Consider the following 23,139-nt stretch of genomic DNA (forward strand, 5'->3'; position numbering starts at 1 on the left):
TCTGGATCATAAAACGTCCCGGCAACTTCTTCCCGGTGCCAAGGGAGCCCCAGGTTTGGAACACGGTACGGAGTAGGATGGTTTTTGATGGAGCCGCGTACAGCCGCAATACGCTAATCGCGTATTACCGGTTCGTAGGGGGGGCCGCTCAAGAACGGGTTTCCCTGCTGGACGTCTGTTTACTGTTTAGCGGTTTGGTCAAGGTCGATAAAGTCCTGACACTCCTCGGGGCGGGAGAGAGAATGAGAGCGATATCAGGGAACCAGGCTCTGGTTGTGTTATCCAAAAAAGGCTTTCAACTTACCGACTCATCGCCCTTCCTTTCTTTGTATTTTCAGCCCCTACCAGAGACCACCGTCACCCTCCCCCCCCGGCCAGACCAGGCGGTCTTTTTTGAGGCCTCTGCACTGCCGGCGTGGTAATTAACTGACCAAAAGTGTGCGGACCGCGCAGAAAAAGGAAAGCCGCCCGCCCGAACGGTTAGCTAAGCCGCCCAGAACTCGCTCCACGGCCAAAAGGATCGCACGAGCGATCGAGCGTAGCTCGTTGCATCACGTCGAATGGGTGCAACGCATGCGAACGGTGCACTCGCTGGACGCTAGGGCGAGAACTTGGCGCGCGCAATCCAGTTCAAGGAAACGCCGTGTGCCGTCGGGCCTCGGTGTCAATGAACGCACAACGCGCACGCAGCTCCAGCATAAACGTGCATAAAACCGATCCGAGGACACCGAGTTTCTAATCATCGCAATCGGCGCCGCGCGCACGAGCAACGCCGTTCCTCTGCTGTCCGGTCTTCAGTTGTCCAGTCCCGACTGGCTTCGGTTCGGTTCGGTTCGGTTCGTGCTCCAGCTCCCGTCCAATCTCCAGAGGAAGTGCCGTGTGTGTACCGTGTGATTTCTGAACCGCGTTTCCGTGTCCGGTCCGGGAATGTTTTCCGGATGATGCAAACCCGGTCCCGGTGTACTTCCCTTCCAGCCTAGTGTTGGTTCGCTGAACATGTGAGGTCCCCCCCACCGGAGGGCGTGAAATCCCGACTCTGTTTCCTATCCCTTGTTCTGTGAGCTTCTGTCTGGCGATCGGCAACAGTGTGAGTTTGTGAGGAGTGCGTGAAAATAATTGGCGATGGCCGCCAACCGTAGGCTGTTTGCGCCGAAGGAAGAGGTTCGCAAGGAAGCGCTGGATGACGCTAGTGCTGGTGGTGGCGGCGGCGGCGGCCGGGATGAGGTTGATCATGTTCCGGTGGCCCGGTCCACCAGTGCCAAGGCACTCACCGCGGATTCCGCACCAGGCGCGGTGACGCTGGACAAGTTTAACATATTTCACCTGCGCCGGAGGCCCAAAAGTGACCCCGGAACGGGACCGATCGCAAAGCACGCCTCCGGTGCCGGTGCTGGTGCGCCGGCCCAGCCAGATGAGGCGGCCAGCGAGCTGAAGAAGAAAAAGTCGCGCTTCGTGAAGAGTGCATCGATCGCGCGGATCTTCGGCAACACCTACAATACCAAAAAGTACGACGACAGCAGTGCGCTGCTGAAGCTGCAGCAGTTCAAGCGGAGCTTCCTGAGCAGCGAACGGTTCCACAAGAAGGACAGTGCGGTGGGCGAGGAAGCGGCGGACGAGCTGCAGATCGGGGACGCGTGCTACGTGAACGACAGCGAGAGCAGCGCCCGGGCGATCAAGTCCATCACGCGCGGCCTGGGCCGGTTGCTGCGGCGGAACTGTCACAGCATCGACATCAGCCGCCCGGACCCGGAGTACAAGGTGTCCTACCTCGGCAACGTGCTCACCGGATGGGCCAAAGGTAGGTCGTATACCTTCGGTTTAGAAATCTCGTCGCGAAGGTCGAACCTTTCCAACCGATCAGAGTCCGATCAAAATCCGATATCGACTGATTGGCCCGCGAATGGGGGTCCCGCGTATGTCCCACGGTCTTTTCGGTTGCTTAACAAGCCAACGGGTGACCCGCCTGGTGACCATCATCAAGGATCGGAGAAGGAGCCGCCGAGCCGATGCGGGATTGGAGATTCGAATACTGGCTGCCCAGCGCTAACCTTGGCGCTTGATTGACTTCGCTCTGGCGCTCGCTGGCCGATCGATATCTCGCCGGCTCGAACACAGGTGTCGAGTTTGACGTATTTGAGCTCTGTGTGTGTGCACTCTGCACTCTGCAGTTCCCCGTTCCGTTCCGTGGACGGACCTCTCGACGGCCCCATACCATAAAGAAGTTTCCGCCAAGTGCGCGCTGCGCTGCGCGATCGTACAATCTACTGGTGGCCCACTTCGAGGTTCCTCCGAAGGTTCCACGGCACGTTCCGTTCGAACGCGCCCCTTAAGGGCCGTTCGTCGTAATCGTCGTCGTAACTGCAACACATTCCGTTAGGCGCACGTCGAGCGCCGCCTGATGGCGAAGAATTTCTCGTCCGAAACACCTCGGCGGCCGGAGCTGGCTGGCCTGGCTGCTACACGTCGGCGATCGGCGACCGGTCGTAAAGTGCTTAGCACCACCCCCCTAGTGTCAGGTGCTTATGATGGGTGTCCTCCACGATGTTGATTGGGGTCGCCTACGGGGGGGACAGATCTTGTTGTTGCCGAAAAGCCTGCCGCCAACAAGTAGTCGTCGTCGGATCGAAGACGGACGCGCGTAATAATAGAACGCCGTGCGATGCTTTTTATAGCCACAGCCACGGTTGGCGGTGTCAAAATTTGCACCTCCCGTAGACGACCGTTGTCCGTTGTCGCTTTCTATTAGTCCACTTAGATCGCCGAGATCCGGCGATCGGCAATTGTCAACTTCCTTCCCCGACGTGCAGGATCGGGCATTCTGAACTTCTTGCCCCGGTTCAACCGGTTCCGGTTCCGAGGTCCGGAAGGGCTCCGACGATTGATGTGCCGATTGTGGGCCAACTAGCGTGCAGAGAGCTGGGCCATGGCATACATATTGCGCCGTCTTTATCGCCGGCTCATCCGGTGCACTCGGCGGTGAATCTGCCGGTTGCGGGACATTCTGCGGCCATTCAGAACCCCGTTACGTGCTAATGGAGAAGGAATTGGAAGGTCTTACGCAAGGCTTTTGAAGCGCGGGGATCGAAGTAGAAGCGCCACAGGTGCCAGTTAACACGTGGGTTGAAAAGTTCAGAGCCTAAGATAGAAAACGGGTTATTTTTGTTCAAAATTGCCTATATTTATCAACGTCTTTTGCCTCCACATAGGCCATAGTTTCAGCGATGACCTCCTCATTTAAGCGAAATTTCTTGCTGATGAGCATTTTTTTGAGGTCTGTGAGATGCTAGGGGCCAAGAGATGCTCCAGTAGCTCCTAAATAATACAGACTGTTGATGGTATTTCCCTTCTCAAGATAGTCGATGAATATTACATCACGCACATCCCAAAATACCGAGGACATTACCTTTTTCCATACGGTTGTTGAGCTTTCGGACACTTTGGACGAGGTTCGCCAGTTGCACTCCACTCAGATGACGATCGTTTTGATTCCGGAGTGAACTGATGACTCCATGTTTCATCCATTGTCACATATCGACTGACGAAAACCTCGGTTTATGCCATTCAAAAGTGGCCAAACACTGCTCAGATCAATCCTCAACAAGTTCCTTTGATATCTTTATAATGTCAGCTAGACGCATCTTCACTTTTTGATCATTCAAATCGGTTTTGTGGATTTTTGCTGTTCCCACCTCATTTGATGTCAGCAATCCAACGTTTTATTGCTGGTTCTGATGGAACGGAATGGAATTGAATTCTTTTGAAAGTTAGTACTACCTGAAAAAGAGGGCGAATGCAATAAGACTAGCGCTATTTATGGGTTGGACCAGGGACTTTTCAACCCATGTGTTAAGACTTCACGGGGATCGAGTAGCAGCGCTACGGCGGTGTGCGCCACTTGTTAGTGTGTACTACACTCTCCTACCGCTACCGATGTGACTTGTGACAATTGGAACCACTCGCGTTGAATCGACACCACCGGAATCGGACAGTTGCCATGCGTTGAGGTAGCAACACCACTCACTCCGATAACCTTCATTAGGGTGTATCGTAGGGTGGTAAATAAATTGTCCAATCGACTTGCCGCCGTCGCCGGTATCAGATGAAGACCCGTGGCTGACCTTTTCTCGAGCTACACGCGAGCCCCGCCGTGGCCCTGGTTGTTGTTCACGCCATCCAAATTAACGGCGGACGTGAATGATTCATCGGCGTGTTGCGGGTTGGCGCGCGCGCGATCCTCTCGAGATCCATACCGACCATAGACCATCGAATTCGAGTTTTCTCATCGCGCGCGCTGATGGGTCGATAAATGAGGCAACGGATGCAGAACTCCTCCGTTGGATCAAATTAATCTTCAAACGGGGACAGGCGAGCGCGCACAACCTCAGTCCCTGACCTCCGATGCGTTGATGATGGGCCGATCACACGCGATCGGAGCTCTGGCGGCAGCTTGACAAAAACGGGTTAAGGATGATGTTTTGAGACGTGGACTGCTGCTGGGGACGCTGGGCCGTTTGGCCCCTGATGTCCTGATGTAATACCCCCCTAAGGTATCAGCTTACCGAGGGTGTTAGACCTGACGCGCTGCCCGGTGGAAACCGGTGCCGGGGCAAACCAGTTTCACGGTGTACAGAAATCTGTGGCACAACCTGTGCCCAGATAAAGTTCATCGAGTGCCACAGCCACGAAGTACCGGAAAATGCGGTAGGAGGCGCGCGAAAATGGGTTAAACCGGGGAGGTGCACGCCATGATGACCGACATTCGGGTTCGGGTTTTGGCGCGGTTGCTGCGAACCACCCAAGGAGCTTAAAGGCCGGGGTTTCCTTCTTGGGCTAGACCTGCCAATTGGTCGTTTAGGTGTGTGTGGCGTGTGTGGGTCCAATTTTCCGCCATTCCTTCGGGGTTGGGGTCGTCATGGTCGTAACAGTAAACCTGCGCGGGGCGTGTATGGGATTTTCATGGTTTCTTTCGACCTCCGGGAACTGCCAACCTCTGCGTTGGAGAAGGTTGGGATTGAAACGAGGTTGATGGTAATCAGGTATGGCTCGCCAGAAGGGCGTTACTGGGAGCTGAAAGGGTGTGAAAAATCGACCACTAGGTCGGTCGGAATCAATTCTGTAACTCTCAGGGGTCACAGTGTGATAAGTGGAAGGCACACACCGGAGAGTGGAAAACGGTAGAGCAAACCAAAAGTGGATCAATTTGGAGAATAGCAAAATCTTAGATGTGGTCCGTGTTCCGAAGGGCCTGGGTAGCTCGACCGGAGCGCGCTCCATCGTCTCCGAATGGAACTCAACGATTAAATTAACTACAATTGACATTTTAATTAAAGTCGCGCACATTCTCGGACTTGGCGGAGTCTCGAGAGGACCGCTCTCGACCACATGTGCCGCTAGGTCCCAGAGCCAGCCCAGGTCGGAAGTTAAGCCAGCTTTCTGTTTTGCTTCGTCTTTCTCGGCCCGCGTCGTTAGCGGAAGTCACCATTGTTGCCTACCCCTTCGTCACGTCACGTCAGCGTTATGATGACACCTTTCCGCCTTCCAATCGGTTGTTTTCCCACCACCGGAAATTTTCCGACCGAGGAAAACTGTGATTGCTCATCATCATCATCATCGTCGTCGTCGTTGGCGCGGCTGTGCGCGGTGCCATTATCAGGCCGCGTCGATGGAGGCCATTAAAGTGATGCGATGCGAGAGTGTTTGTGGCGTTCCACTCCACGTTTTCCATTTCCCTTCGCAGGCGCACTTGTTGTTGTTCTGTGCTTCGGCGTGCTTCACTTCCTCGACCACACGGGGTTCGTTTCTACGCCCAAGCCGCAGGTATCGGACGTCTTCTCGGAGACCACCGCCATTTGGTCGGTCGTGGTCGTAGTCGTTTATGGGTGCAGGAAAATCGAGCGCGTTCCATTAGCACCGTCACGAGTACCGGGTGACTTCCGCGTTGCTGTGACCGATCGGTGTCGGCCGACGAGAATGGCGGCCAATCTGTTGGCACAAAGATGGCGACAATTGGAGCCCATGGCAGTTCGCCAGTTCGCCAGTTGTATTATAATTATGATGTTTTTTTAACTTGTTTCACTAGATCTTCCATTTCCCTCCTTGATATGAGGTTGGCTGTTGGTGACAGCGACCGTTTGATGTCTGTGGTTACTTTGATCTAAGTAGCTCTTGGTTCAGCTCTACTGTTGGATATGGACAAGTGGTTGAACGCAGCCCCTGTTGGTGGTTGAAGTCAGCCCGCTAATTGGCGTTACATATGGGCGCAAAGTTAAAAGTTTGAATCCCACAGATTTGAATTCGTTCCTATTTCTGCGTTTGTTCCAATTTTCGAAACGGTCCGAAAAGTTCTTTTGAGGAATAGCCTTCAACACATCCTTCGTTTCGGCTCCTACCTCAACTGGTGACTCTAAAAGATGGGCTCACGGACCCGACTCTTGACGTTAGTGAATAGCCACAAGTCACTCAAGTCAAGTTGAACTTCCTGACAGTTTGGCCAGTTTGAAAGAAATTCATGATGCACCACGTTAATCAAAGAAAACTGTTTTCCGTCAGTTTTTCACAGTTCCGTCAGTTTTTGGTCACAGTAGTAACTTCCTTTGGTGTTGCTTGCTCAGAAATTTTATTTACCTTTGAATTTTAAATTCATTTGACCATGTTAATCTAATCAATTCACACCTCCCGCTGATCACCCAGCGAGTATCCAACACAGGCTTTGAATTATAAAACTCTATAAATCCTTGTTAGGCACCCCGCCCGAAGGCTGGGCATTTTAAATGTTTATCCAATCAACACGCAAAGAGCCTTTCGGACAATGCTTTGTTAACATCACTGACTAAATTAACCCGCGTATTTTGTTTCTCGAACGAAACGAATAGCCTTTAATCGATAATTCATTAAACTAACCGCGAAACATTGACGCTCCACGTTGCCCTCTAACATCATCCTGCTGGTTGGACACTACTGCTGCTGCTCCTGGAACGTTCCGTCGTTGCAAAGATTTATTGTCCCACCAATAATTCATCGCGAAGCTGCTGTCGGTTGCTGCTGTCGATTCGGTTCGCCCAACCCGCGCCAAGACGGCATGATATCATCGTCCCACCGAAAAACGCCCGTTCTGTGACCTTTGCTAGGGAGGCTGCTGAGTTGGTTGGTGATGATCGTGAGGGTGGCATGCAAAATTGATGACCCACCGCGATGCGATTGGGCTTTGTGTGAACAGTTTTATTGTCCCGCTGCTCCTCTCGCATACATTATGACCTTCTCCGATTGGAGATTCTGGTCGCCTCGGCCCCCAGGACGAATCCGGCGCCGGCGAAACGGAAGTCATAAAGTCGGATTTTAACGAGCCAAGTTTCGCTCGCTGGCCACGAGCGCGATATGGTGGGTTCATCCTTTTTTTCGTGGTCGGGACACGACTCGCGGGGAGCGAATGGCTTTCGGTTTTTATGCGGCGTTCGTTCGTTCTCCAGCCCCAGTGTCCAGAAGAGGCGTCAAGTCAAAGTTTTGCTCTGACCTTCACGCTGTGGGTCCCCGGAGTTTTCGTGTTGTATCTGTCCCGGGCGGGAAGAATGGAATGGTAGCAATGGTTTTTGCTACTCCCTCGAACCGGCTGTGACCGGAAATGTGCGATAGTTTGTGCCGCGGTTTGTCTGGAAATGTCGTTTGTCGGGAAATGTGATAAAAAATCAGCAAACTGTCGCCCCGGAATGATTGATGGCGACCCATATTGGTTTAATAAAAGTCCCGGTCCCGGAGGAGGAACGTCTTCAAGATGTGCTGAAAAGCGTCCCAGTTTTTGGTCTGTGCTCCTTTCGGGATGCTTTTATTATTGCTGCTGACACGACTTTGAGATGTTTTGTCCACTTGAGTTCTGTCGATGTCACCGAGCGTTGGCACGACTTTTATTGGAGATGCTTCTCAGTATTGGAACGTCCTGAATGCGGTAGCTTTTGTAAAAAGTTTGATATTCTTTCCAAATGTTCCATCGAACTGCTGTCACTCAGACTCTCCCGGCCCGTGTTTTTGTTGGGTTGGTGTGTCATCCACTTGGCACACCCTACTGTGAGCGGCCACGAAGGACGACCGTTTCAGGGCCACCACCACCACGTTCGCCACTGGCGCTCCGTGGTGGCCACGGGAAGGAAACAAAGCACTGGAGCGACCCAAACAGCTTGAAGAAGTGCGAAAGGGGCCCGGGTACGAATTTGTGGGTCAATTTCACGAGACTCCGGCGCGTGGTGGGACGGGGTTAGCAAATGGCCAGTCGGGGACCGGACTTGATGATGTTCACACACAGATTTGCGCCAATTGCTGTGTTGTTGCCCCACGTGCGACGCGCAACATGGTGCTTCGGTGCCGCCGCAGTAGACACAACCCCTTCGGACCCTCGCCCACCGGAGTGCGGGGTGCGTGTAAACGTTACATAACACCACCACCACCGGGGTCCGCCCGGTCCGGTTTGGCATAATGTTGCCGACTTATTATTTCGAGCTCTTCTGGCGGTCTCTGTGTCATTCCGGTGGGGCCGCGGCCAAATTGGTTGCCGGTCCGAGAGAACAAACGGAGCAACATAATCGGAACAGTATTATGCGTCGTTCCGAGCGTGGCGCTCCGGGTGGCGCAAGCTGCCCCGACCACCCTCCCTCCCGGACGGCCGCATCTCAAACGCATCATGCTGTGCGATCACTTGCGTGATTTTGGAGCATTATTTCGTTACGTGCTGCGGGTCCGGAACTAAGCGTTTTGGGAGTTCACTTGCCGTAGAGGCGAGCGTTTTATGTAATTTTGAATGGAAGTTGGAAGTGTTGGTTATTAGTTGAAATGATTTAAAAGAGTGTTCGTGATAGTTAAAGGCCGTCGATGTAATAAATCAATCATATCAAAACCTTTTTTTACTTTTTAAATATAGTAATCTCTCAAATGGTAACCTTGGTAACCAAATGTGTCCTTTTTTCAGAATTTTCCATCGTTTTGGCCAATGTTTCGACGGATATGGCAATGGTTTAGTAAATATTGTTCTTGAGGACAGGCAGAGTCCTTGACTTTCGATATCATTAGTCCAGTGAACAATGGTCACAATCGTTGCTGTTGGATCAATTAAGTTTCGGAAAACGCCGTTAAAAGGGCTCATTTGGTTACCAAGGCCAGAGGTAGCCATTTGCGCGGTTTCATTTTTATTTTTATTTTTATAAGAAATATCTTTGGACCAAAATGAAAGACTCTTCAAATACACAACAAAACATAATGTCCTTATGTATTTCTTTTATGAAACAAATGCCTCCAAATTGCTCACTCTGTAGATAACGAAACTTAATAAGATAACAAATAATGAGGATTACAAAACTGTTACTAAACAACTGTAGGAGATGCTTAGGGGACATCCATTGCGACACACCACGTACCAACGGTCAGCCATAGTTGCAATCCTTGCATTCCACAACGACCAGCGCGACCTGATTATTGGTAAGAGCCCTCAGGAGAGCAAACCAACGCACATATGCGCAAGGCTACCAGGCCTCCATCCGCTGGCCACTTTTTTGTGGTTCTCCAAAAGTAGCTCCCTTAATTCGCTCTCGGCGTTCGATGAACCCCCGTACCCTGGTTGGGGGTGACCCTATAATTGGCCCCAGGGTCCACCGCACGAAAGATGATCATCCTCGCACACACAAGGGCAGCAGCAGCTGATGGAATGATGAAACCGACCTGACCGACCCGACCCGGTGCTGGTCTGTTGTGGCTCGCTCTCGCCGATTTTGGCGAGCTTCACTATAATTATACTACAACTCCATAATTTGGTGTCCCACCTGTGTGTGTCCCCTGTCACTGTCCCCCCCGCCCCCCGGTGGTGGCCACCGCGGTGTTGCCGCGCACCATAATACTGCACTCTCGAAGCCGCCACAGCACTTTTTGCGCCATGTTTGCGGTCGAACGATCGCCAGCCCCCGGGGCGGAGAAGGGATGAGCATAACTGTTGTGCAATAATATGGCACACCGAGAAACGGTGGCCACTGCTCCAGGTGTGTGTGTGTGTATGTGGGGGCTGTGAAGCGGAAACCGTACGCCATTGATCCATTGGCGTAGTCGTCGTCGAGATTGTGCGAACGCCAATGCGCGAGCGCGCGTTATTTAATACCTTCTGCGAGGCTAATTTTTTCGCCTTCACCTCCGCGATACTCCGTTGGGGTGGCCGCCGATTCGCGCAGTCCTTTTTTTTATTTTGAGGAAAATTCGATATCTGCAGCGCATTTCGGGCAGGCTTCGGGCGCATAACGGCGCACCATTTATTCAATAATTCATTTCATGAGCCGCATAGCCCGGTTGCAATCGGTGCACTTTTCGGGCTTATGTCAGTGGCACCGATCGCCGACACCCCCCGGGGGGAGATCTTCAAAAGGAAGCACCGTTGCTCGGAAAGGAAGGAACAGGTTTTGCGCCTCTGCTGCCGACTGGATCCAGTTTTGTGGCCGACAGACGGTAATGAGAGACGATGTTTCTCGAGACGACAAGGGACCTGAGCACTGCCTGAGCCCACTGCGAGGGCCACCTCGTACGCATCTAGTTATTGTCGTGCGGTGGCCAAGAAACGGGTTTCATAATCGATTTCTTCGTCAACAGCGGTGAAGGTGAAGGAGTGTCCACTCCATAAGGTGCCTCACTCGCTCCGGTGTGCCGGTGGCCTACCGGAGAACCCGCGTCGTTCAAATTACCAAATGGCTCTCGTGACGAGAGCATCCTGACTGACGGTAGGTTTCCCCCCGCGCTGGTGAATCAATCCTGTGGACGGCCATCCCCGATGGTGCTCGTCATCGTTCGGCTTATTTCCCGCATTCCCAGGAGTTTTCCCTGCCGCCGGCGGCGGCGGCAACCGGTGCTGGGTTCCCCAGTAATTACTTGATTACATATAACGGTCGCGAGCGAGCACCGGAGCTTACCACACCTATGTAACGTGTTTGCTAAGGCTGCTTGCTGAGGACAGGGCCCGGAAGAAACCTCGTTCCTAATTGTTTGCACATGTGTCATCCGCAGTGCCTCAAATTGCGAGCGCTCCTCATGGAGCCTCAATTGACCTACATGCTCCACTCCCGGTTCCAAACCCCGGTAAACCGGTACATCTGAGAAGTCAGACTTCAATCAATGGCAAACCACCAAATCGCTTGACAGAATGCACCCCAAAACGTGGATTACGCGGAACAACCAACCCGGGACAGCCACGAAAGCCAAGAAACGACCACGGCGCAGAAGTAGAACGGGATCATTAATAATCGGGAGGGCGGAACGCTGACGGTGGTGGTGGCCTCTTTACTGTCGCCGACAACGACGACGATGACGGCGATGACGATCATTAGGCTTCGATTGGTTTTTGCGGCGCCCTCCGGTGTCAGGCGAAAGTTCTTGACTGAAGCTGAGACGGCTTGGCTGGGCCAAAAAGGGGGTCAGTGGTGAATAAAATAGCGGCGCCCACAACACGCGCCCAACCAAGTGAAACCGAGACCCACCCCCAGACCGCTTAATGGTGCGGCGGTCAACTCTTTGTGGTTCAGGAACTCAGGGAGTCGCGGATGCCAATGCATCGCGCGCGCCCTGACTGTGGATGTCCTAAAAGGTGACCTCCTTCCTGGGCGCGGTTTCACTGGGCGGTGGGGGACCCCTTTTTGCACAACCCCGTCGATGCTTTCCGATGTCACAAGAGGGTGAAAGTGTGCGACGCCCTTTTTGAGGACCGCCACCGATTGGACGTGACCGCCGCCAGGTATGCGCACGTATTTGCTCGGTCGCATTCCTAAACCTCAACACTTGGGAGGGCGCACGACGACCTCACACAAATTAACGACCATCCTTCGGCGGCCATTAGCAGCGGGTTGCGCATTATTAGCTTTCAACGCGGCAATCGGCAGCCAGCAAAAAGCCTGAGTCGCCCGTGCCCGTGGATGATCTCATCCACGCGAGATGATGTAGCATCTCCGAGCATCCTGCATGCTTCGTGATAAAACTGAGGAGCGCACGGACCCCGCGCACGGGTGTGTCAGTGACATAAGTGTGTGCTTTTAGGCGGCTTGGACCGGGCCGGCACCTTACGGGGGACATCGTCCGGCCAAATACCTGTCTACACAGGGGTTACAACACGCTGTCGTGGATCAGACCGGTGGCTGCGCTGTAAAGGTTGATGGGAGTGTGCACAGTGGTTGTGAGCCGAACGTTGTCTCAATCTGCTGTCCAACACAAAGGTGGGCTTTTGGTGAGGGGCCATAGAAAGGAAAACAATGAAGTAATTGTTGCAAACAATGCACTGTGTTGACGTGACAGTTTTCGTCCAGAAATACTGACTTTGTTTAATAAGTTTTGCGGTTCAATAACAGAGAGCGCTGCTACTAGTCTAAATTTATTTTTGTTATGTTGGTACACACTGCATATGAACGTGTGTGAAGTTTTATTTCAAATCAAGTATCGTGAAGTGATTGAATTTTTATTTTTGGAAGTTTTAAAAGCAAAGGAAATTTATGAACGAATGATGAAAGTATATAAGAACTCTTCGCCTTCAATTAATACAGTAGAAGGATGGGTTGCTGAATTTAAACCTGGTCGTACAGGTCCTTAAAGACGATCCACGTCAAGGACGTCCAAAAATAACAAAAAAAGGTGAAATGGTAGGAAAAATACAGGATATTGTATTGAAAAATCGTCGAGTGACTGAAAAAGATTTAGTAGAAGCCAGATTCGGCCTCTAGCGACTTCCATCTGTTTCCAGAAATTAAAAAAAGGGTTTTTCATCGAATGATGAGGTCATAACAGCTGTGGAAGCGTATATTGTAGCCCTTCCAGATTCTCCTCTTCAGGGATGGAATTCATAAATTGGAATCTCATTCAGAACAAGTGTATTGATGTTCAGGGAGACAATACTGACTAAGAAAGTGTGTGTCTAATTGAACTGCAAAATTTATTGAACAGCCCGGTATTTGCACGAAACGCCTGTCAACTTAATTGACGATGGATTTCGAAGTGCTTGACACATTCTCAAGGATACCTAGATCGTTCTCAAACCATGACATCCTGTAATTCTTTCCACTTTTGTTGTGCCACATCATCCTAAAACCGTTTTTTTGCATCGAAAACTGGCAGTCACGTTGCTATTGACCGAAATCGTTGTCGCTACCCGATCGTTGCCGCGTTTTGGCGCTTGGCACTGAGACTGAGTGTCTCTTACAGCGCCCGGTGGTCAACACCACCGCAGGTGATCCCAGGTGCAAATGCAACCACCGACCGTTGGCTTCGGCTTCGGCGGCTTACGCAATGTCGTCACAAGCACGCTGTGGGGACCGGTTTAGAAGGTTGCCATTAGGAACTGGGTGAGCGCTGGGGGTGGGAGGGGACCCCTTCGTGTGTGACGCTATGCGTACTTCCTTCCTCTCGATCGCCATCAGCATTCCATTCCAACCATTCCAATGCTTGCTGACTCGTCCTAAGCTCGCCGGCATTTGGATTGGATTGAATCTTGTTTTCGGTCGGTTCGGAACAACCGGATCGCAAAAATAGAGCAAACAACGAACGAACGAACTGGTTCGAAGGCACAATAATCCGTTACAACTTCCCACCCCGTGCCCCACCGCGGGGGGGCTGGTGCTGCAAATCTAGTGGTCACCGATTTTATGACCTATCGCTGCGGCTGCTGCAGCTGTCACCGGCACACCAGAAGCCGAATTGTTTATTGTGTTGTGTTTGGAGCGCGGCGTGCGATCACCCGACCGCGCGTTACCTAATCAAATATGTTTCCACGAGGAAAAGCGCCGGAGACCTCGACGCACAAACAGGCGGGCAACCCAACTTTCACCAGCAAAATTCGCGGCGACCACCGGCAGAGGGCGCTCTTGCTGGCGATCGGCTGCACGCGCCCCGAATGTTTCACCCAACGCGCACGCGCAGGTGAAAGTAAATAATTGTTATTTTGGTTTTAATGATTGCCTGCTGCTGCTGCTGCGCCGGGGTCTGGCGTTTTCAGTTTTTGGCAAATTTGCACAAAGCGGATCGGGGTCCAGCTCTACTGTCCTGGCACACCTGGCACACGGTCACACGAATATTCAAACGGGGCCGCCGTGGTGACAGTTGCCCGGGGAGAGGATGATGTAAGCGCCACTCCCCGCCGTCTATCCGCTGTCCGTCCGTGTCCAGTAGCCGATGGACCGCTCTTTGTGTGCCTCAGCCATCGATCATGCCGTTGTTCGGCGGCGTGTCATAAAATGATTAAACTAAACCGATCGATATTCAATCCCACACCAAGAGCGCCCGCGGCCCCGGCAACTCTCGAGACGAATGTGTCCGATCGGTGTGTCAGTTGGGCAATGGTTTTCTGGTCCGCCGAGGCGACGAGGGGGAACCAATCCGTATTTATGCAACGGTCAATAGGCTTTTTCGGAGAAGCGTAACCGGGCGAAGGATTTGCTCCTTCTTCTTCTTCGGCCGTGTTCTTGCTTCGCGGATATGCTCCACTTGCGCCATCTGGTTTTTTGGCACTACCTACCGACAGACGGACAGATTGTGGCCCGCTGTAGACTTTCCGCTGTCAAAAGTTTGACGCCATTTCGACATTTCGATCCAAATGCCGTGCCGTTTTCGCAATTCGGGCGCCAGTTCCGATTTCGGATATAGCCGAGCCGAGCCGCAGTTCCATTACGACACGATTATTTGTTTTGGTTGGGACCCCAAAAAATGGGAGCGATTATTTAAGGCCACCCCGACCGGGGATTCGAATGGCCGGCCTCCCACGGGACAGGTTGCTTTAGTAAGGAGAGTGGGCCACTCGGGACCGACCGAGGGGATGCACTTTCCTCGATGACCCGACTGGCCGCCGAGTGGGCCGAGTTATGTAACATTGCCGTTAATTTTTTGTTTCAGTCGGGCCTAAAAATGGACTACATTTCAATTTCGAACTACCTTCACCGCCATCAGCCATCGGGGCTGTTACGGCACACGGCCTCTCGGTCCGTTCCTCCGTTCATTTTTTGCCAATTATTGGCCATTGGCAAGATGAAAGTGAACACGATTCTTGGAACAAAACTGTGTGGTGGCACACACACATGAGTGAACAGTTTCGCAATTAGTTTGCTGTGTTGTCAACGCCAACGTCAACGGGATGGGACGGACAACAAAAAGGACTCCCGCGGTCAGAGGGACTCGCGGAGCGGGGATCAAAGTGATGCACCATGCTACCGGTGGGAATAACGGTGGTACCTGATTGGAACCAGCTCTGCCAGGAACTGCCAGGACGTGCCAGATAACTGCTCTGTCTCTTTCTCTCTCTCGCTCGCTGGTTGTGTCTTTGAATGGCCGTTGCGTTTGTGTTAATTTTTTATGCTTTCATCAGCCGTAAAGCGCCGCTGCTCGTTTGAAGTGTGTCCTTGAGTGGCCAACACACGGCCAACGGTCACGGACACGTGTGCCGGTACCGGTATTGTGTGGCGGTTGTTTACGGGTCTTTGGAGACCGGTTGGATCGGGCTGATAAAAGTGTAGAATTTAATTTCCAACGTTGATATGGCCTCTACGCTGCTCTCCGCGTGGACGAACGATTTAATCGAGTCCTGACCGGACCGCGCGATGTGTTATGCAATTGCTTTCTCAATTACATTCCCAGCCCCTCTTCGATCTTCTTTGCCTCTCGAGAGGCCACGAGCAATAAAACTGATGATTAATGATTGACGATCCAGCGCCCCGGTGTGTGTATGGCCCATGAGGAAATCGAAACGAATCACCCGCACGCCACCAATGGAGGCTTTGTAAGAGGATCGGTTCGAGTTGGGATCGCTTAATAATAAGGAAACAGTATTTCATCGACCTGCTCTCGTCGTAATGTGTGTTGTCGTAACGAATGAGCCTTTAGGCGATCGATTTGGCCAAAATTTAGACCAACTTTAATCACTCTTGGGGAGGCTTGGCGCGCGGAGAATCGATGGTTACGAGACTGTAGGCATTCGAAGCTGAAGCACCAGACTTGGGCTCCTGCTGCTGTCGGCTTCGAGATACCTTCGACCTGATTTAATTGCAGTTTACGCGCCTTATCGCGTGGCCGTGGTGAAAGTAGAACCACCACTGCCGTTGCCGACACGTAGGACTGAAGGTGCTGGCGTGCTGTGGAGCACTACTGCAATCGAGGGCAGCCGCGCAATAGAAGCGGATTGTTGCTGTTGACCCCGACGGGAGAGTCAAAAGTTCACCGTTCGCCCGTTTTTGAAGGGTTCGCCGCCACTCATCTCATCTCGCTACTTCATGTGGTCTGCGCCGAGGTTAAGAAAGTAACACAACCCGCCGCGGCCTACGCTTGCGGGTCGACCCCGTTCGAGGGCGCGTCGTAAGCATTGTCTGCATGCGCCCGGGCGCCGCCCCGCGCACGCAACATTACTGTGCGCCGTGTAAATAATTAGCTCCGGGGCCGGGTGGGAGCTTTCGAAGCCCCGATGATCCGCGGCGCGTGCAGATCCGACTCGCAGAAAGCGCCGAGATTCGCAGTAATTGTGGTGGAAAAGTTTGGGCCCTCCAATCCTTTCGACCGATTTCACTTCCGATCCGAATCAGTCGACATGACGCATGGCGAACGTGTGGTGGTCCCACCGGGACACGAACCACAATCCTCCAGAACGTTCCTCCTACTCCGTCAACAAGGCAAAACAAAATGGCCCAACGACTGGGTGGGTAATTTTTAGTCCCAGGAAACACACCGTGCCAGTGTGCGCCCCGTGTAAATACTGGCTTCCGTCGTCGTCCGCGCCGCCTGAATGCCTGTTTGATGGCGTAATTATCGCCGAACGCCAAAGTCTCTTTGCCAAGTGCGCGTCCAAGTCCCTCAACAACGGACGCGAGTTGAATCTTCATTCACCGTGTCTGTCGGTCGCATTATTTGCCAATCAAGCGCGCCGACAGTATCCACTTCCTGGTCTTCAAGTTCTCCAGGATTGGCTTACTGTGGAGGGTGGCAGCCTCCGAAAATCAAATTTCGAACACGAGCTCTCGTCGGGGAACTCTCGAGAGTGGCATTACATAAATATTTAATTAGTCAGATTACCCGGCGCGGGGTCCGGTCGGGCGGGCAGGCGGGGTACGAGTGAAGTGGACACTTTGGCATTATTGGTTTTAATTGACTCTGTCGCCTGTCGGGCCCGACTGCAGGAACTGCGGAATACTCTACGGATCGCGATCTTCGTTGGTTCCGCGCCCAATAGGTTTACTCGCGAAATTCCTCACATTCCTTGCCTCTCGAGTGCTTTGTTTGGTAAGAACGCACACACACACACACGGTGTTACGGCCGGGGGCACGTGTTGTCATCCATCAAGCATCTGGCCAACCCCGGGGCACAGGGTCTGTTGGGATGTTTTAAGCAATTATCAACTCACACAAAAGGAAGCATACAATACGACGTTATTTGAGTTGTGTCCGGGATTCTTCTTCCGAAGGGAACTATGATTGGGATTTGTTCGCCCCATTACACCCTGCAGCAGCCCACTTCAGCCCACTTGGGACCCGGCGGCATTTCTCGGGACATCAAAATAATATCGAGGGAGTTCGATACCGGCCCCGTGTTTGCCTCCGCCACCGACCGGGACATAATCCCCATTGATTGAGGTTATGATAGGTGGGTCGTTTGACGAATTGTCTCACGTCTATTAGGGGATTTCTCGCGGCACACGGGGCCACACCGCCCCACTAGTAACTAATGGTGGCGACATAATCAAAAACCCCTCGCAGCATATCGGCCGGCCGGGAGCGTGTCACGTCCGGAGCCGTCCGAAGTAGGGCTCCAACCCTTTTTCCGCGGCACAGCGCGCACACGGCCGGGTTGTGTGAAAGTGTCACGAGACGGACGAGACGTGCACGGACGGCGAAGCAGCCACGGACTCACGGGGCGGGGCTGGCCGAGATTTCGGACTTTCGGACGGGGGAACAAATAGAACGTTAATATTGGAACGAAAAGAAAGCAAAACAAAGCTGGACGCGAAGGAATCCGCAATTTGTCAAAACTTTTCCACCAAACAGACCATCGGAGACCGCTTTCTATCGGGGGGGCTCTGTGTGGATGACAAATAGCAAGAACGTGTTTGAGTTCAGGCTCTGTGTACGCGATATGCAAAGTAGCAGCCGCCTGCTGCGGTGGCGACGTCCCGCTTTGATGGAAGTGTCATGGAAAACCGCACTTGGGCAAAAAAGACATTTAGATGGGGCATTCTGCACAATATTTCGTTTATGTGCTTCCACCACAAACAGTGCCGCCATTCGAGGAATGGTGTATCCGTGCCGGCGGAGTAGGTTAATTACCGGTACACGCTACATCGGTCACTCAATCGGACCGATTGTTAAGCGTGGTCCCCATCGTTGGCCAATGTTTCGACACGAGACAAGTGGCCCCCCTAATGACGAATTAATCAATCGAGCTCGAGCATCGAAAGTAAAATCGCGTTCTTCCTTTAGCGAACGACCATTATGGCACCCCGGTTTTTTGTGACGTTATAAATCTTGCATCTGATTACGCGCAGTCTGCTCATTAAACGGTTTAGCACGCGCTAGCTAGCTAATCGACAAACGAATCAAACCGGCCTCGATTAATGCCCCGAACGACGGGAAGTCCTAAAGGAAGCCCAACCACCGAACCGGTTCTAGCTCTCTCGTTTGGGTGTGGGTAGAGGAGCTGTGGCTGCTCAATGAACGCTCATCTTTCTTCGGCCGTTGTGCGATCTCCTGCATTAATTTTCGGACACTATCCGGTTGCCCTTTTGCGCTTCGGTTTGCTTGTCCGATTACGTAAAGAAGAGGAAGGGTGCAAAAAGCCCCTCCGGACAAGACACGCAAATTGTCTTTAGGAAATCCCCCCCAGCGGGGGGCGGTGAACGCAGTCTCATTCTCGATGACATGACCTTCGCGGAGCGGAGTTACTCGAAGTATTGGCCCGCGGCTGTGGTGGGCCTCTCGCTCTCTCGCCTCTGCTCCTGTTGTGGTCGGTGCACAAACAATCCGATTCTTGGATTGTTGGAGTGCTGCAGGTGGTTGGTCGGAATTGTTTGACCGTTTTTTGGACCGAAGAACGGAGGCTTCCGACAGCGAGGTCGCGCCCAGCGAATGGTTCAATCTAGTTGGCCATACGCCTTATTACTCCAAACACCAACATGTGTGTAAGGTTCTTTTTTCGTAATTTAGAGCTACTCTACCCATAAATGTTCAGCGAAACTATTGATTACGCGCTAGGGGATCAGAGAAAAAATTAAAAATCAATATTTTCTTTGATCGAATCAACTCGAAATGGTATAGAGTTATTGATTGCCATTGAAAACTCCATTTCCTTTTGGTTATTCGAACGACATCTCGCAAAAGCTACTCGGTCGCAGCAACCATCGCTCGTCGGTTGCTTGTCTCGCGGAAGGAACAAAACGAAACATCGAATCTCTTTTTTAAGCTCAGTGACGTCTTGGAACACGCCACCCACCCCTAATCATATGGTGTGGCCCGATGCCAACAGACATTTCCGATTTTCATCCAAAAAAAAGGCGCTCGTCCCCGGGTTCCCCGGGTTGCGTGTGGTGCTCTGTCTGTCGGCGACAGTATAATCAATAGTTTGATTGTAGGAAAGATCCACTCGCGTGCAGCGAGGATTCAACGGGGAAACCTCACTGTGCGCCAAGTGAGTCACCCCTCCCGGTAATCAAACGACACTGCCGGGAAAATGGATACGAAAATGGAAAAAACCGTCCGCCAAAACGTGTGTTGGGGCCAATTGTCGAGTCGAGCCCATGATTTGTATGATAATCTCGTCTCTGGGTGGGCGAGATTGCGTCGGCAATCCGACGACGTGGCACGTCGGGGCCATGCAACTTGTGCAATCTGTCTTTTGGTTTATTCGGCGGTTTGGTTTCCTAATGGGTTGTGCGCTGCCGAGTTATGCCAAGGGTGGCTTTGGCAAACAGTTGTCGCACGCCACACTTCCTTCGCGTAATGACACGGTGGTGGGCCGCGTTGCGTGGCCGTCCGTCAAACTTTTTCGGGGGGGAGGACGCCCGCGGGTCCATTCAAACGTCAGACAGCCGGCGGATAGATCGATTGTTCCTTTTTTTCTCGGTCGGAGCGGTCGGGTCGGCACCGCCCAGAGCGACAGTTTCAAGGTTACAGCAGCTGTTGGTATAGGCCGGGCCGCCGTGTTTGACTGGTTCGATCGATCGATCGATGAGTGAGAAGTGATCGGTCGGTGAAGGAACGAACTCCGTCGGTTAAAACCGGACTAACGGTGCTCCCTTTTTGATGTGGCTTTTTCAGGCGATGGGTGCGTGGAGAAACCACTGGCGACCCTGTGGCGCAACTACACGCAGAACAGCAAACCGGACGTGATGATGAAGCTGTGCCTGTGCCCGTCCGGCTTGAAGGCGACCACCCGCCAGCACGGGCTCACCGAGTACTGGTCGCACCGGATCACCTACTGCAGCTCGCCAAAGAACTATCCGCGGGTATTTTGCTGGATCTACCGGCACGAAGGGCGCAAGCTAAAGCACGAGTTCCGCTGCCACGCGGTCATCTGCTCCAAAGAAAACATCGCCCAGGAGATCAGCACCATCCTGAAGGTAGGTACCCAGTCCGCCAGCGCCGTTCGTTCTCTACTTAATGTTTCGGTTCTTCTCCGTTTTAGGAAAACCTAGCCAAAGCCTTGCGTGAGTTCAAGCGCGACAAGCTGAACCGCCAGAACGCTCGCCTGAGTCTGGCCAACAGTGTGTACGACAATCCGAGCATGCCGCGGCGCAAGATCATGCTGAGCGTGGGCGCCAACAACTACCGGCCGCCGCTCGAGCGGTCCAAGTCCGCGCCGAAGCTGATGGCCATCGAGGAGATGATCGGCGAGGAAGACGAAGAGGGCGACGAGGGCCAGTTGCAGCAGCTCGGCGGAACAGGAAGGGCCAAGTCGCCCCCAGGGTTGGAGCCCTGCTGCCGCGAGGACGCCCTCTTCCCGTCGACCACGCTCGGTCGGCGACGGTGCCGGAGGGGCCACTCGATACGCCGGACGCGGCTACGGAACTCGTTCAAGTCCCCCAAAGATCTGGAGGCGAAGGTGCCGCTCAAGAACGAGAACATTGTACAGGCAAGCCCGATGAACAAGTCGGTCGACTCGATACTGGACACGATCGGCCAGGAGGATGACGACGACGAGGGCGAGGCGCATGGGGAAGACGCCGAGAGTGGCACGATGGCCGCCTCCGAATCGGCCGATGGGCCGGGGCACATGAAATCGAAACGATCGCACAGTACCGACTCGTCGGAGGACGATTTCGAGACGTTCCTGGCGCACTACAACTACGACTCGAGCGAACCGCTCTCGACGGAACTGATCTCGTACTTCGACATGAAGCTCAACCCGACGGCCGTCTGCAGCATGCACGACCTGAGCCAGCGCCACGATAGCGTGACGGTGGCCCTAGAGGACACCCAGCGGCTGGCACTCAGTTTGGACGATCTCGACCACTACCAGGAGGACCCGCTGGCTGGAGAGGGGGACCGCGAGCGCGATCGAGATCAGCCTTCCGCCGATGGTCGGTCGCAGAAGGGCCACGAAGACGTGCCGGAAGCGGACGCAGTGTTCTTCAACCAGGACGAAGTACTAGAGATGCTGCGAACGGCTGCCGAATCGGCAGCCGTCGGAAGCCATCATCATCACCACCACCACCACCATCACCACCTTCCGCGGCTCTCCTGTCTTCACGCCGAGGACGACACGGCGCCTCCGTCGTTGGTGTGCGTGGCTAACAAAATCAGTGCGGCCGGCGGAGGTTCAACCCATCATCCGGACAGTGACGAGGGTTCCATATCGAGCGGCTGCGAAACGTCGAGCACGGTCACGACCAACACGGACGACTCGGTGGCCACCGCAACCGCACCGTCCAACAAACCGTGCTCGGTGCTCGAGCGAGTCCGTAGCTTCGAGCAGCTGGCCGAGAACCAGGTGATCCATGTGCCGCTGGGCGAGCGCAGCGGTCCGATGGCGTCACTCGGCGGCACATCCAGCACCGGCAGCCCGTCCAGCCCACAGGCGGACGCAATGATCTTCAAGCGCAGTATCACCTTCCCGGCGCCGGGCGTCAAGTCGAGCTTCCTGATGCCGATGTTAACCGGACATGGTGGTTCGTGCGGACCCGCGGAACCCATCGACTCGCCGTTAAACTCACTGAACGGCACCGAAACAGACGTTGGACCGGAGGACACGCCGCAGGATAACCATACGCATTATCACCACCGCAGCCGTCAGCACGTGGAGGGAAGCAAACCGAAGGTGCGCCAGATGCGCCTCAAATCCAGCGTGGTGGCCGCCGCCGTCAACACGGAGCTGATCAACCAGCTGCAGGCGATCGATTCCGATTCGGAGTTTAGCGACGAGTCGGGCTATGTCGAGTTTCAGGACAACCAACCGTCAATCAAGTCGGTGACGGCTTGAAGTTGTTGCTCGTCCCGATTGGGGATCTAATCGGCCCAACCTGTGTTAGCATCAATGCGCCCCCCGCTGGCGTGTGTGTGTTATGTTTTTGTCCCCTTTGTTTAGTGCCCTCTGTGCTTAATGTTTCGGGTGCGACAGAGATCTAGTGAAACACACTTCCGTTAGCTTTACGTGGCGATCCGAAGCAGTTGAAGATTATTAGTTGTTTACTCCGGTACGATATGGGTAAGCCTTCGGTCACCCGTGGTCAATATATTGTAGAAAACGCAGCGCGCGGTTGGGCCAAGGATATTCGAGCGTAAAATGGCAGGTACCCTGATTTGGGTAATGATTCGTACATAAAAGACAAACCATATGATACATTACTACAGTGCAGTGCTCCGTGTGGAACCTCGACACTTGATGGCGGGGCACTTATAGACCGCATCGAGCCGGGACCGCACGCAGGTGGAGCACTCCCCGAGGGTAGAGCTTTACCGTTCGTTTTTAGGCTAAGCTATCGTTTGAACGTTGATCCTCGTCTACGGCTGATGCGTACATGCTGATGCTCCTCGAGCTCGGTAGCTCATGATCAAGTGGAAGGACGAGCCAGAGGCCAGGTGGAACGGAATACGATAGAGTCGGATACCAAATAAATTATTTTGTAATCGTTAAATCAATAGAACACATTAGCAAACAAACACATATACAGCCAAACT

At 53.3% G+C, this 23,139-nt stretch overlaps 1 protein-coding gene across 1 annotated transcript; it reads left to right on the forward strand.

Moving 5' to 3' along the window:
• Positions 1-1,122: 1,122 nt before the first annotated feature.
• On the forward strand, positions 1,123-22,938 carry LOC128272859 (uncharacterized). The gene is made up of 3 exons (XM_053010742.1): positions 1,123-1,798; positions 20,281-20,582; positions 20,648-22,938. Exons 1-3 carry the CDS (start codon positions 1,123-1,125, stop codon positions 22,439-22,441), a joined length of 2,772 nt encoding a protein of 923 aa, XP_052866702.1. The 3' UTR covers positions 22,442-22,938.
• The last annotated feature ends 201 nt before the right edge of the window (positions 22,939-23,139 follow it).

This window comes from Anopheles cruzii, chromosome 3 (genome assembly GCF_943734635.1).
Source record: "Anopheles cruzii chromosome 3, idAnoCruzAS_RS32_06, whole genome shotgun sequence".
NCBI lineage: Eukaryota > Metazoa > Arthropoda > Insecta > Diptera > Culicidae > Anopheles > Anopheles cruzii.

Excerpts from the sequence above, each read along its gene's own strand:
- LOC128272859 (XM_053010742.1), top strand. The coding sequence starts at position 1,123 with ATGGCCGCCAACCGTAGGCTGTTTGCGCCGAAGGAAGAGGTTCGCAAG. Across the intron at positions 1,799-20,280 it reads GCTCACCGGATGGGCCAAAG|GCGATGGGTGCGTGGAGAAA; the intron begins GTAGGTCGTATA and ends TGGCTTTTTCAG. Across the intron at positions 20,583-20,647 it reads AGATCAGCACCATCCTGAAG|GAAAACCTAGCCAAAGCCTT; the intron begins GTAGGTACCCAG and ends TCTCCGTTTTAG.